This window comes from Narcine bancroftii, chromosome 13 (genome assembly GCF_036971445.1).
Source record: "Narcine bancroftii isolate sNarBan1 chromosome 13, sNarBan1.hap1, whole genome shotgun sequence".
Taxonomy (NCBI): Eukaryota; Metazoa; Chordata; class Chondrichthyes; order Torpediniformes; family Narcinidae; genus Narcine; species Narcine bancroftii.
Genome location: NC_091481.1, coordinates 17671061 through 17685722, shown reverse-complemented (window position 1 = coordinate 17685722; position 14662 = coordinate 17671061). Strand labels below are relative to the sequence as shown.

Below are 14662 nucleotides of genomic sequence, written 5' to 3'. Positions count from 1 at the left end.
CCAATTTATACCCAATTAGCCTTCACTCCTGGTACATTTTGAATGGTGGGAGGAAACCAGAGCCCCCGAGGGAAATCCCACGCAGATACGGGGAGAATGTACCAACTCCTTACAGATAGTGCAGGATTCGAACACCGGTCCTGATCGCTGGCGCTTTAAAGGCGTTGCGCTAAGTGCTATGCCAACCATGTCGCCCAATGGAGAAAGTAGGTGTTATGGATAAGCAATGATGTCCTCTGGTGACTGGAATCCCTTGTGTTTCTGAGTTGCTGTAATCATCTGGATTCTCAAATTCCATGTAAATCGCCATTTTCAGAGATGTAACCAATGGTTTGTTAAAATGGTACAAATAAGATTGCAAAATGAGACTGACAAAGTCAGAATAAATTCAAAAGAGAGATGATAAAAGTTGGAAGGAAAATCGGTTTAATGAGTATGGAATGAATTTGTTAGCTAAAGGTGAATTTGAGAGTTAAAATGCTAAATCAAGGAGGCATGACAATTAAAACATAAATAGAATGTAATATTATTTGTCATAGGCATGTCCTAAAATGATGCTTCAGGATGTGTATGTCGTAATTAAATTGTTCAACTCTGGCAGCAAACTATAAACAGGAAATGTAAGCCAGAGAGAGAGTAGAAAACACCTCTATATCAGATCATTGCAAGTTAGATTATATCATTATGTGTTACCATAGTTGGGATCAGATGAGGAAAACTTGTGCAAATACAGTTAAAAGAGTGAAGAATTAGTGGAATGGATGAAATACTAATTCTCTTATTGTATATGAAGGCTTTTCTTGACATTAAGAAATGTGAAGGCAACTATGACATTTCTTTGGGATGGAGTCAAACTCGATTCATTTGCTGTGTTTCCATCTGCACTGTCGGGATTTCTTGTTTACTGGAGTTACTGGGATGAAAAATGTGATGCTTGACTGGATTTGGAGTACTTTCTCCTTCCTAATGCTGGCTAGCACCCCAAGTGACTTTTTAACTACTCTTTAAAAAGTGGTTTTAGAAATTTTATGATGGAACTTTTGGCAGTGAAGCATTCCTTTTCTGTACCAAAGTGTCAGTCTTGGTTAGACAATGGCATCAGTGTGGATCTGAAGATCCTGAAGACTTAAATGATCAAATATCATCTCTGTCCAGGTGATGCTGGAATCATATCCCAATTATTTGGATTTTCATAGAAAACAAACAATGTTACAGCATCTGGATCTTCAGCCCACAATGTTGTGCCGACCAATGTAAACCTACTCCACAACCATCTGATTTTTCCCTACCTCACACCAATAACCCTCTATTTTTCTTAATTTACATATAAAAGAATTATGTATTCTTTTCAGATTCATGGAGCCTCAGCCCTTTCTGGTCCGTCAGTCTTCATGCTGTAACTCCCTTTGTGCACCACCCTTCAGATCCGCAGGACCCTCAGTCAACGTGGTCAGTTTAACTTTCACCCTTTGAGTTCCAGTTCAAGATTAAGATTCCCTTTATTGTCATGTAATAATTACAAGAAAAGTAATATGCACAAAATTCGCTTTTGCCTGCTGTAAGGCAAAGAGTTAGCATGAGCATTGCCCGGCACCCCCTAACAATAAGCAGGAAAGAAGGGAAAAGGGAGTCTCTTCAGAGACACTGTGTGCCCGTGAATTTGCCTCCAGTACTTCTGCAGCCACGCATACTCCCTGTTTAATACATTAGCAACTCAAGCTCCACATCCAAATGTCCAATACGACCTGCATTTGAAACCCATGCCTCATTGCATTCCATTGTCCTCCCTTTCATGCCCACTGGTCTATCATCCTACGTTTTGTTTGAACATTTTTTATTCCATTATCGTTGGCTTGCAAGTTCACTTCAGTGCTCTTAATGATCTCCCCTTTGTGTTTTGTTCATTTATTCCAAAAATACCACTTGCTTTTCCAATGAAAATCTTAGTCCCATCTTTTACATTATGTCCTTACTTCTTGGAACTTAAAAGCAACTTTATTGCATTCAAAATAAAATAAAATAGCGTCAGTTTTAACAGGGCACCAAAAATAGAAGTATGAGCTGAAGATGGAAGAATTAATAAATTGAATTTAATTTTGATTATGGCAGGGTAATGAACTTTTCCAGCCCCTGAGCCTGTGCCATCCAAATGCATTAATTAACCTACAAATCCCGTATATTTTTGGAGGGTGGGAGGAAGCTGGAGCACCCACGCAGGTGGCGGGGAGAATGTACAAACTCCTTACAGACAGTGCCATTGTAATAACGTTTGCTAACCACTACATTAGCTTTGAATTAGGAATTTGAGGGATGCGCATGGTTTCTGCAAAAATGTGGAACTCGGGGAGCATTTCAAGTCAGGTTTATGGTCATCTGATTGTACAAGTACAACCCAACTGCATTCTCCAGTCCTCGGTTCAAAACACGCAGACACACAACCAGACTTAACACACAAACAGACAAACAATACATATTCAGGACAGGTATTCATATATGCAAAAATAAGTAAGTATTGTTGCATGAATTTGGGAGTCTCGGCTGGTCAGTGTGAGCAGTTCCTTTGGTCGTTCAGTGTTCTCACTGCCCGTGGGAAGAAGCTGTACCTCAGCCTGGTGGCACTGGCTCTGATCCTCCTGTGTCTCTTTCCGGACGGGAGCAGCTGAAAGATGCTGTGTGCGGGGGTCCTCAATGATTTGGCGCTCCCTCTTCAGACAACAAGCCCAGTGGATCATGTCGATGGGAGAGGAAGACCCCATGTGTCAAAGATGATTTTATTAATTAGGAAAAGCACACTTGAGAACAATGATCAAGAGAGTTGAGGCTGAGCTTTTAAGTGTGCTGAGACTGAGGACATGGACCTTGTGAAGAAGGAGCATGCAATAGCATTAGAATATGACATCTTTTGGTCGTAAATGACTATATGCTTACCTTGTAGGAAATGAGGTAAAATTATGCTGATTGTACCTGCATTGTAATCATGAACAAACCCCCCCCCTCCCACCCATGAGAATTACACTTGGTATTCTATTGTCAGAATGAGATTGTGTCTTCAGGATCCAGAATTACCAGGAAATGCAAGAGGGTTTAGAAAGAAACAAAGATCAGCACATTTTCCAAGTATCAGATGTTTTTAGAAGTTATTGTTAGAGATTATGTTTTTAGAAGAGGCATTATGGTAACTGAATCTTAGTTTTCCACCTTCATTGTGATATAATGGAGGAGACCCTGCTAGATGCCCTTATCTGGAATTGGCAATCTTATTCTTATGTTGCTCATTTGAGTGCTTTGTAAATAATTAGAAGGGCCTTGTCCTGAACGATGCAAGAACAAAGTTTAAAAACTGAGCACCATGACGTACGCAAGATATCACATCATAAAATAATAAATATGGGAATTAATGTTGGAAAGTAGCTCTTTGTTCTGAAACCAAGCAGCATACTTAAAGGAGCACTCAGTGGAACCTAGCAATTCATTCACCAGGTTTGATATTGTATGAGATGTAGAAGCAAGATGTGTCCACTGAGATCAACTGGTGAAATCTGGTGAAAATGGGCAACCTTTCAGATACAATGCAAATCCACAAAGCCTTTATCGAATGAACCTTAGAAATAACTGTTTGCTCATTCTAAGAACCGCTGATCCTGATCTGCCATTGGTCTGATTGTTGGCTCAATTTCATCTTCCCACCTTTCCGATAGAGAGTCTGGGTGGTGAGAAGCTGTTGCCAGTCCAGAGCAATGGCCTGTACTTACCATTGCTGGTCAGGCTGCAACCTCGAGAAGGACATCTTGGTGCAAAGCAGCCACCCAACTCACCCCACGGTACCCGACACCAACCCTCACTGGTAGATTCTCCACATTTGAGTTTGGAAAGGTATAGAGAAAGGCAGGGGCTCCTGGCACAGCAGTGTGAAAAATTCTGGATCTATGTACCTGTAAGTGTTGGGATTGGAAAACCCAGAATGAAGTAATGCATTAGCACCCTGCTGGGCATCAGTGTTGAATATAAGTTTGTTAATTATACCATGTCATTTGCAGATGTTTGTTTTGTAACTTATTTCTTTGCTACTTATTTAATATCAGTTCATTTCATTTTGAGCTTCAAGCACACACAAGGAGATGGTATACACATTATGCTGATGAAGGTGAATATACAGCAGGATTGAATGAAACTTTTAAAATGTGGCTAAATGACTTCACGAGCCAAGCAAACAAATCTTGCTGGAGGTTGAGCAGAAGAATGTTACTGGGAACCTTTGTGTTGTGGAATTCTCAGGCCTGACAGAATCAGAATTTGTTGTGAACAAGTCATGAAATTGGGTGTTTTGTGGTAGCATCATAGAGCAAACATTCATATTATAACCATCTTACGACATTACTATCAAAATATAAAAGTAATAGTGTATGAAAAGTAAGGCCGTGTCTTTGGTTGGTTGATTATTTAGGAATCTGATGGCAGGGGGTGAAAAAGTAAGGCCGTTGTCTTTGGTTGGCTGATTATTTAGGAATCTGATGGAGGGGGGGGTGGAAAAGAAACTGTCCTTGCGCCATTGAGTGCTCGTCTTTAGGCTCCTGTACCTTTTTCCCAATGGTAGCAAAATGGCTTCAGCTGCCATGACTGAAACTCATCCACGGTATGCCCAAAACCAGCTGGATTTCCAGATAAAGTGGACACTTGAACTATAATCTTGAAGTTGCTTAATCAAATGTGTATTTTTAAAATTATATACCTAGCTTTTTTAGGCTGTTAGAAATGTACCAGAATCTATACCAGTCAGTTTATTCAATCAAGTTACTATGGTTTACCGTTTTCCTTGAATGAATTTCTTTAAATGGTGAATTTCCTATTAGTTCAGGATCTGTTGTATTCATAGGTCCGTACGAATTTCTTTTTCAAATTTTTTACCTAGTTCTGTTATATTGTTCATTCTCAACCTTCACCATTTTTTGTTTATTTCTCTTTTTCTTTAACTCAAAAGCATTTAACCAAATGTTAACATATTAACTATAGCTAAAAAATCTTGACAAGAGTAGTCTGATTGCAATATATAAGTGTGATACCATGAAACCCCTGGTCCATGGCACCCATGGAGATTGGGAGATACCAGATGTGTGAATTGTTTGAGATTGCGCGCTGCATGATTGGTCAACTATCGGTGACACGTGGCAGTTTTAAACTTATGTTTTTTTTTTAACCTGTTTATTTTCCACAAATTTTTTGCCAGTCGCTTGAGGCTGCCAGTCACTTGAATTGTAGATAACAGGGGATTTACTTTATATGGAAGATGGACATGATAAATTAATTAAATAAAATGCATTTTATGGGTCAGGAGATCTAGGAGATCACCATACCCTATCCTTTTAATTATATCGGAATTTGGCTTCCTTGACTTTTCAGGACTACCTTACTATGGACTGTTGAAAGGTGCAAAGCTTTTTGTATATTAATTATCCCTTTTTCTCTTTCTTTCATTAGGATAATGATGTGGCATACTACAATGCAAAAGATGACCTGATGAGTGTAAGTATGATTTGAATTAGCCCAGTGTTCTATCTAATCCATCAATGCCCTCACTCTTCCCTTTATTTAGGGCCTCTTACTTGATCACTACCAGTGATTCTCAAGGAAATAACTAGTTAGCACCTTGATTAAGATGTCTGTGGAATGTGCTGGACATGATGCCAAAGAGGCTAATATTCCTGAGATAATCTGTGCAGTGGATGCTTATTGTGGCTTGCATGTGAAAAATAAAAAAAAACACAAATCACTTAATGATTTCCAACATTTGTCCGTTGGTAGGGAAATGACCTGTTTACTTTGGTTTAGATGTGCTGATGGGAGCGATTCAGATGGCTGGGCATGAGGCTGAGGAAATATAGTGCAAGTGTTTGTCAACTGTAATTGCACCAGCTCCAATTGCTCTTGTTCGCTTATTGCCGAATGTGGATCCCAGCTCGTTATCATGCCCACAGGCTAAAGAGCAGAGCGCACGAACTTCCTGCAATTAAACTGATAGAAAGCAGACATAACGTTAAATTCAGAATTGTGAGTCCAAATGAGATCAGCCACGTTCCCAGTGCAGAAAGGCTGTCCCTTAGAACAAAATTGCGACTCTGAAGTTGCATTTAAAACTTGTTTTATTCGCACCTTTCGTGCATTCTCCATACTGTGGCTAGTAAAAGTGAAGCGGAGACGATATGTTATTTAAAAAAAAAAAGGGTTTTCATTTTTCCGAGCCTAGATTATTGACGGGGAATGCCTCATACTTCCCTCATTTTTTTTTCCCCCTAACCACTGCTAATAAGCTTGGCTGGATACTTATTTGAGTGACAATATTAACAAAATGGGAGTTTCTTGACTGTGCCGCCATAGGAAGTTCCATCCTGAGTACCAACCATGGGTGTTATGTTAATACATTTCAGAAGCAAATGTCCCTACCTCTTAGTTGTTGACTACAATATGATAAACACTTTGATAACTGCATATTTAATTGATTTTCTTGAGTAACGGTGTTCATTATTACAGGTTTTAAAGCAAGACCAAGGATTCAGGAGGTTCAAGGTTATGTGGATTTATTAGATCCTAGATCTGATGAATTTAGATTACAACTAGATACACAATTTTCAAAAGATGGAACTGCCCGATGGTTTTTCTTTTAAATTTAATTCTGAAGTACTTCCCAGAATACTTCAATAATTTTAAAAGAAGTGCTTTTATAAATTTAAAATCACTTCCTGATTTTTCTCTTCTCCAACCCTGGAGGTCCCATAGATTCTGTTGCATTATTCTTAGAACCACAGAACATTACAGCACAGAAAACAAGCCCTTCTAATCTGTGCTAAACTAGCGTTCTGCCTAGTCTCACTGACCTACTCCCAATCCACAGCCCTCCATACCCCTCCCATCCATGTACCTGACCAAAAATGCTAAAATTGAACCCACATTCACCACTTCAGCCGGCAGCTCGATCCACTCTCCTATTACTCTCTGTCTGAATAAGTTCCCCCTAAACCTTTCCCCTTTCACCCTTAACCCATGTCCTCTGGTTTGTATCGCGTCTAACTTCAGTGGAAAAAGCCTACTTGCATTTACTCTATCTCAATCCCTCATAATTTTGAGTACCTCTATCAAGTCTCCCCTCTTTCTTCTATGCTCCAGGAAATAAATTCCTAACCTGTTTAACCTTGTAACTCAATTCCTGAAGTCCTGGCAACATCCTAGTGATTTCTTGTGGTGATTTGGTTGCCAGCTATTTGACCTTTAGTGACATCACCGTGGGTAAAAGTGACAACCCACCGGCCAGCCCAGAGACAACTTATTAGACAGAAACCTAATAGCCTGAATACACCTGAGATTGTCTGATCTCGGAAGCTAAGCAGGGTCAGGGTTGGTCAGTACTTGGAGGGGACACCGCCCAGGAATACCAGGTACTGTAGGTTTCTGTGAGGGGCGCTGGACAAAGTGACGACTCTCTGTCTGTCTTACAGTATACAAAAGTCAAAATATTTCATGTATATTTCATTCTAAATGTAGTATTACGTTCCAATAATGGAACCTTTACTAACAAGTGAGACTCTGGAGCTTACAACTCCGGTAGTAATTCAAGTACATCTTTATCCTTTTAATTGACATATTGTTTTGATATCAAATGCAGGTCATTTGAGAAGAAATGAATCTAATTCACATTCACATTTCCAAATCATACTTGTTTTGAGGCACTAAGAACTACTGTCAACATTAAATGTTAGCACATGTGATTAACACACTGATTAAAGAGGCCACTTTTCTACACTTATCTTTTGAATGTTTGGGGAAGAAACTTCGAATTAACTGAGAGAAAAAAAACCATCAGGTCTTGCAGCCTCAGGAAAAAAAACCAACTGTGATGAATTAATTGTTTTTTTTGTGATCATGGCTGCAACCTCAATTCTATGTTTTTGAATATACATTTCAATGGTTGTAAATAGCTTTTGTTGACCAACATGTTTGTACTTTTATCATTTCTGAAAATATTTCCTTCTAAAGACTGATATTTTTTGCAGTCAAGTCTCAATGACTTTGGTTCATTGCAATGGCCACCCCTGTTGTAATGTATGCAGGGACTTTGCTGGATTACTACAGTCATTGGATTCCAGCCCAAGAAAATGGTACCCTTTCACTTTTGAGGTGCCAAAGGGTAGAAAACAATGGCATCCTTTTGCCCAAATCCAAACTTGTTGAAACATGCTTTTGAAACAAAAGCGCGCCCTTTCACCCTTTTCTAATGACGGAGGTCTATAGCTATCAAACTATAAGACGTTGAGCAAATCTTCAGGTTCTACTTCCAGTGGGAAAATTTGGACATGAGTGATATACCAATTAACCACAGTCTTGGATTAATTCCCAAACACCATTTTGTAACACCCAACACCAAACTAATGAGGGGAGAGCTCATATTGCAAAGGTTATCTTCTGTGACGTGAACTAGATTTCAACAAGGCTTTACCATCTAATTATCACATAAGTTTGCCATGGGGCCTTCTGAATCCCAGTGTGCAAGTCCCTTCCTGAGAGTTGTTTCTCAACGCACGATTTTCAAACATTGTAAGACTATTGGTTTTCAGCAAATAAGGGATTTTAGAAAAAATAACTCTTTCATGCTCATTTTGGTCTATGTGGCTTATTTATATCTTGATTTTGCTCACTGGTTTTTCTACAGTCACTGTTGGAAGTTAATCAAGGCGGCTTCAATTGGATTTCAATGAAATATTTAAAGCAATACTATGTCCACTTTGTGTCCGCATGCTTCATCCAAGTCTTGCTCTACTAACTTTACTGCTGTAATCCTCAGTTTCCCTCTCCCTCAAATGTTCTTCAAACCTCCACTTAAATGCTTTCAAACATTCCAAGTTGTTAACCTTAACCATGTGCTTTATTAATTACTCCCACCTTCTGGATAAAGACGTTTCCTCTCTCTAACACTGACAATGAATAGGTTTGGTTCCTCCAAGTGGAAACCTAGCAGTTCAGTTTTGCACTGGGCTGCAGAGGAGTGATTGCTCACACTTTCCTTGTGCACATAAATATTGAAAATTCTACCCCTTCCATGGGGTGGTGCACAGATCTGCTGTGATATTTGCAGTGCTTTAAAACTTGCGGTGGACACTGAGGAAGATAACAATACACTAGTTGTGTAGACAGAAAAGTGGCAATTGGAATTCAACCAGAACAAGATGAGAGAGCGAAACAAGAAAGCGCTCAGATGCTGAAATTTTAGTTAATTCTCAGAAGTGCTGGAGAAACTCAGCAGGTTTCTCATATGGTGTCACGCAGTGCCATGATGAGACCAGCTGCAAGTTGAAGAAACAGCACCCCGTCTGGGTGCTCTCGAATCAGATAGCATAAACATCAACTTCTCTGGTTTCCTCCCCCTTTCTCATCCCCCTATTTCCCTATCCCTCTGTCTTCTTTCCTCCAGCTTCCCATCGTTTGTCTGTCTGGCTCTCTCTCTCCCTTTCCCCCATCGCTCTATCTCCTTCCCCCAGTTCTGCCTTCACAGAGCTGCTGCCCTCCCCCAATCAATTCTCATATTTTTTTTTTATCCTGCCCTTCTCTCCATGTCCCCCTATGACCTCTTGGCTGTTGGCCTGTGTGTGATCGTACAGATTCTATCACAAATGTGTATATGTACAGATGGTAGTGTAGGATGACTGTGATTGGCTGAGAGCGAAGCCATACCTACTGGCAGGTCTTAAAGGATTGCTCCTAGCCAGACCAGGTCATTCTGGGCTGGTCGACCTACTTGTGATATGCTCCAGTCTTTTAGTTCATAAAAGCCTTGGTTTGGATCAACAAGTCTTCGGTTCTTTCGAGGCGCTCTACACTGTGCTTCCCTCCCCCCCCCTCCCCCCCCCCCCCCGCCCCTTCTTCCCTCCTCCCCCCACCATTTCATTCAGGCCTGACTTGCTTATACCTTGTTGAAGGGCTCAGCCCCGAAAGATTGATTATATTTCTTTGTCTCCTATGAATGCTGTGAGACCTGCTGAGTTTCTCCAGGTCTTTTGTATATTAAGATGAGAGAGTGAACAAGGAAAGGGAGTGCCCAATAATCATATGGAAACTAAAATGCTTTGAAGATTGGGGTACACAATGAATGGTACGGCCTAGGGACTATTGAGGAACAGAAGGATCTTGGTGTCCAATTCCATGATATGAAAATTTAGCATTGACACTCAAGGGGAGTATCAATCTAAAACATGGTGAAATAGCTGACAAGTTAGAATAGATGGAAAATATATTGTTGGGACCATTTCTTGTGGGACATTCCATTCCTTTTTTTTAATTACATATCAGTTCTCTCCGGAGATGGATCTATTTCTTTATAATGTCATTGCATTTAAAGGAAAATAATATATTTTTTATAGACAGGCTCCTCTGGAGGGCATTCCTGTGCCATAAATCGCTCCCAGTTAATTTGAATGCCTTTCTGTTTTACTGAATTCCCATGAAGATTCATCCAAGTCTTGCTGCAAATTCAGCCTTGGCCGCAGACAAATGGTGTGAGTTAATCTTGTCTTGGTTGTCTGTGAAGAACTGGGTGAGGGTTTGGAAAAAACAGTGTGAGAGATCTCATCTACTTTCTTCCCAGATTAGAATCAGAATCAGAATTTATTGTCAGGAACAAGTCATGAAATTCGGTGTTTTGTGGCAGCGTCACAGTGCAAACATTTTCATAGTATACCCATTTTACAACGTTACTATAAATAAAACAAATAAAAACACTAGTGCACGAAAAGTAAGGCAGTGTCTTTGGTTCATTGATGGAAGAGGGGAAGAAGCTATCCTTGTGCCGCTGAGTCCTCATCTTACGCTCCTGTACCTTTTCCCTGATGTTTTTACAAGAGAGGATACAAATAACCTCCCAAGGATGTTGGGAAACATAGAGACTAATGCAAGGGAGGAACTGAAAGAAATCAGTATCTCTAAGGACATGGTCTTGGGGAAACTGATGGGATTGAAGGCAGATAAATCCCAAGGGCCTGATAATCTACATCCTAGGGTACTTAAGGAAGTGGCCATTCAGATAGCAGATGCTTTAAGAATTATTTTCCAGAACTCGATAGACTCAGGATCAGTACCCATGGATTGGGTACTATTTAAAAAGGGGGGTAGAGAAAAAGCGGGGAATTATAGGCCGGTGAGCCTTACATCAGTAGTGGGCAAAATGATGGAATCCATTATTAAGGATGTAATAGCGGAGCATATGACTAGGAGAGAAGGGATCGGACAGAGTCAACATGGATTTACAAAAGGTAAGTCATGCTTGACAAATCTATTGGAATTCTTTGAGATGGTGACAGGTAAAATAGATGGGGGAGAGCCAGTGGATGTGGTGTACCTGGACTTCTAAAAGGACTTCGATAAGGTCCCGCATAAACGACTGGCTTACAAAATCAGGACTCATGGGATTGGGGCAAAGTATTGATGTGGATTGAGAACTGGCTGGCAGGTAGAAGACAGAGAGTTGGGATAAATGGTTCATTTTCTGAGTGGCAGGCGGTGACCAGTGGGGTGCCACAGGGATCTGTACTGGGACCCCAGCTGTTCACAATTTACATTAATGATCTGGATGAGGGGATTGGATGTAATATCTCCAAATTTGCAGATGACACTAAGCTCGAAGGGGTTGTGTGCACGGAAGAGGGGGTCGGGAAGCTCCAGTGTGATTTGGATAAATTGAGGGACTGGGCAGATACATGGCAAATGCACTACAATGTGGATAAATGTGAGGTTATCCACTTTGGTAATACAAACCGGAGGGCAGATTACTATTTGAATGGCAATAGACTAAGAGATGGGGAAGTGCAGAGAGACCTAGGGGTACTTGTACACCAGTCTCTGAAGGCGAGCATGCAGGTACAGCAGGCGGTTAAAAAGGCAAATGGTATGTTGGCCTTCATATCAAGAGGGTTTGAGTAGAGGAACAAGGATACCTTACTGCAGCTGTACAGGGCCTTGGTGAGACCCCATTTGGAGTATTGTGTGCAGTTTTGGTCACCTTATCTAAGGAAAAATGTTCTTGCAATGGAGGGAGTGCAGAGGCGATTCACCAGGCTGATACCTGGAATGGCAGGAATGACTTATGAGGAAAGATTGCACAAATTGGGATTGTACTCGCTGGAGTTTAGAAGATTGAGAGGGGATCTCATAGAGACATATAAAATTCTGGCAGGACTGGACAGAGTGGATGCAGATGGGATGTTTCCAAGGATGGGAAAATCCAGAACCCGGGGCCATGGTTTGAGGATAATAGGCAAACCATTTAGGACCGAGTTGAGGAGGAATTTCTTTACCCAGAGGGTGGTGAATCTGTGGAATTCATTGCCACAGAGAACAGTAGAGGCAGGTTCATTAAATATATTTAAGAGGGAATTAGATCTATTTCTTCAGTATAAGGGTATTAAAGGTTACGGAGAGAAGGTGGGGACGGGGTACTGAACTTTAAGATCAGCCATGATCTCGTTGAATGGCGGAGCAGGCTCGAAGGGTCGAATGACCTACTCTTGCTCCTATCTTCTATGTTTCTATGTAACAGAGTGAAGAGGGCATGTTCTGGGTGATGGGGTCTTTGAGGAAAGAAGGTGATTTTTTAAGACACCGCCTCATATACATGTGCTTGATGGAGTGAAGCCTGTGGTGGATTACACCCTCTGGAGTTTATTCTTGCCCTGAGAGACACTAGGCAATGATGCAACCAGCTAGAATACTCTTCATGGTACACCTGTAGAAGTTTTCGAGAGTTTTTTGGGGACATACTGCACCTCCTCAGTCAGCTCACAATGTATAGCTGCTGGCTAGCCTTTTTTGTGTTTGCATCAATGTGGAGGCTCTAGGATAGATTCTCTGAGATATTGACACTGTTATGACCCCAAAACCCAGCACCAATAGAAATTCACCAAGACACATGGTGACTTAAATGAAAGTTGCTTTTAATTATCTTTAAATATGAAAACAGGATCAAACCCTATTACTATTAATTTAAACTCTTTCTAATTCTAAGCGCACATATATGTAATGTGTGTGTAAGTTCAGAAAAGTTCTTTGATTCACAGTCCAATCTCACTTCTCACTCCTCCAAGTTCAATGGTATTAGGTAATTCTTATACTGTGCACAGAATTTAACATTTATGAAATTAATCAGGCTTTGGTGCTTGAAAGGTAAATGGTTCCCACTCAGGAAGGTTCTTGTCAGTTTTCAGAGAGAGATTTGTTGCTCGTTGGACACAAACTGATTCCTTCTGATCAGCCGCTTCAGTGCATTGCCGAAGAAACTTGCCTCATCAGGATTTTCCAGACGATAACCTCTTTCTTTCAGGTTACCACAGAGTTCCTTTTCTGTTTCCCTTATATCAGGTGAAACGTTATACAGCCAGCCATCTCCTCTTGTATAGACCACAAGGGTTCTTTTCCACAAGTTTGCCAGCTTGTCCTGTTCCAGTCCCAGATGTTGCTGCTGAACTGTAGAACTGAATTCTCTCTCTCTCTAAAAAAACCACTGAACTCAGACAGACTGTGGCACCGGACCTAATCTTCCGAGTTCGTTCATCTGTTGCTTTCCAAAGCAATAATCCCTTACTCCACAGCAAGTCCAATTAGCATTTAGTTGTGAAGTCTCTAGAGGCATTCTTCAAAGTTTTTGTCTGCCTTGAGCTGAGCTCTGGCATTTTAAATGAGATCTGTGTTGTGAAGTGTTTGTGATCGACACTAAAAAAAACCTGCCACAATTTATCTCCTTTAAAGCATGTCTATACACAATATAAAATATAACATAATCTTTAAACAACACCCAGGAATTTGAAGTTCTGAGATGACATTTTGCAAGGTTACTTGTGGTATGTGGTTTACTTGTGAGTCGCATTTTCCAAGAGATGTAGTATCTGATCACACCAATTACTGTATTTTTTGTGATGCTAATGAGATTTCCCACATAGTTGACGAACCAAAAGTAAATACTGCCATCTGAATCTGACAGTCTGGTGCTTTTGGCTTATATAATTACTGAAAGATAAACGTGGAGCTTGTAATAACTGAATTTGCTGTTCACCAGCTCATATTACCTGTCAGTTTATTTGGCAGTAGTTGAAATTGACCATGATGATTTTTTTTCTAATATATTTCTTCCTTCTGTCACTTTCCACCATTAGGGGCTCCTTCACAAACCTCAATTTATGTGATCGATTTTTTTTAGTTCAATTCATTGGGGTTTGGACTCTACCCACTCGTTTGTTATCATTGTTTTTCTCATGCTGCTATTACATTTAATTAATGCACCTCCTCTACCTTTGTACCCCTTTCCTTTCTTTCTTAAATGGCTTTATTCTGAGGTTTAAAATCAAATGAGCCTTGCCATTAACCAGCTGTCTGCAGTTTATTTTCTTTCTTTAGGGAGGATTTTGAGCTAATTCCAGTGCTAAAGATGCAAATAGCAGCGTAAAATTTGTCTGGAATTAACGAACCATGGAATAAAGTAATTGCAGAAGAAAATTAAAGTGACATTGATGGTGTGGCTTTGTTAGATAGGTTTTTTACATACAACTTATGTTTTTATTCACGTTCAAAAATGTCTTCCTACCTTCCGGAGTGGCCGTTCACACACGAACAACCAAAAACTCGCAATCTCCAT

General features: G+C 40.4%; 1 protein-coding gene across 10 annotated transcripts in view; it reads left to right on the top strand.

Annotated features, from left to right (window-relative positions):
* Window positions 1-14662, top strand: part of LOC138748142 (voltage-dependent calcium channel subunit alpha-2/delta-1) — a 506771-nt gene that overhangs the window by 222084 nt on the left and 270025 nt on the right. For 5 of the 10 annotated variants that reach the window (XM_069907870.1, XM_069907871.1, XM_069907865.1 and 2 more), the window contains exons 5-6: window positions 5476-5520; window positions 6526-6561. In XM_069907870.1, coding sequence (XP_069763971.1) covers window positions 5476-5520; window positions 6526-6561 — 81 coding nt within the window. The remainder of the gene's footprint in view (window positions 1-5475; window positions 5521-6525; window positions 6562-14662) is intronic. The other 5 variants (XM_069907873.1, XM_069907875.1, XM_069907874.1 and 2 more) reach the window with 1 other exon arrangement.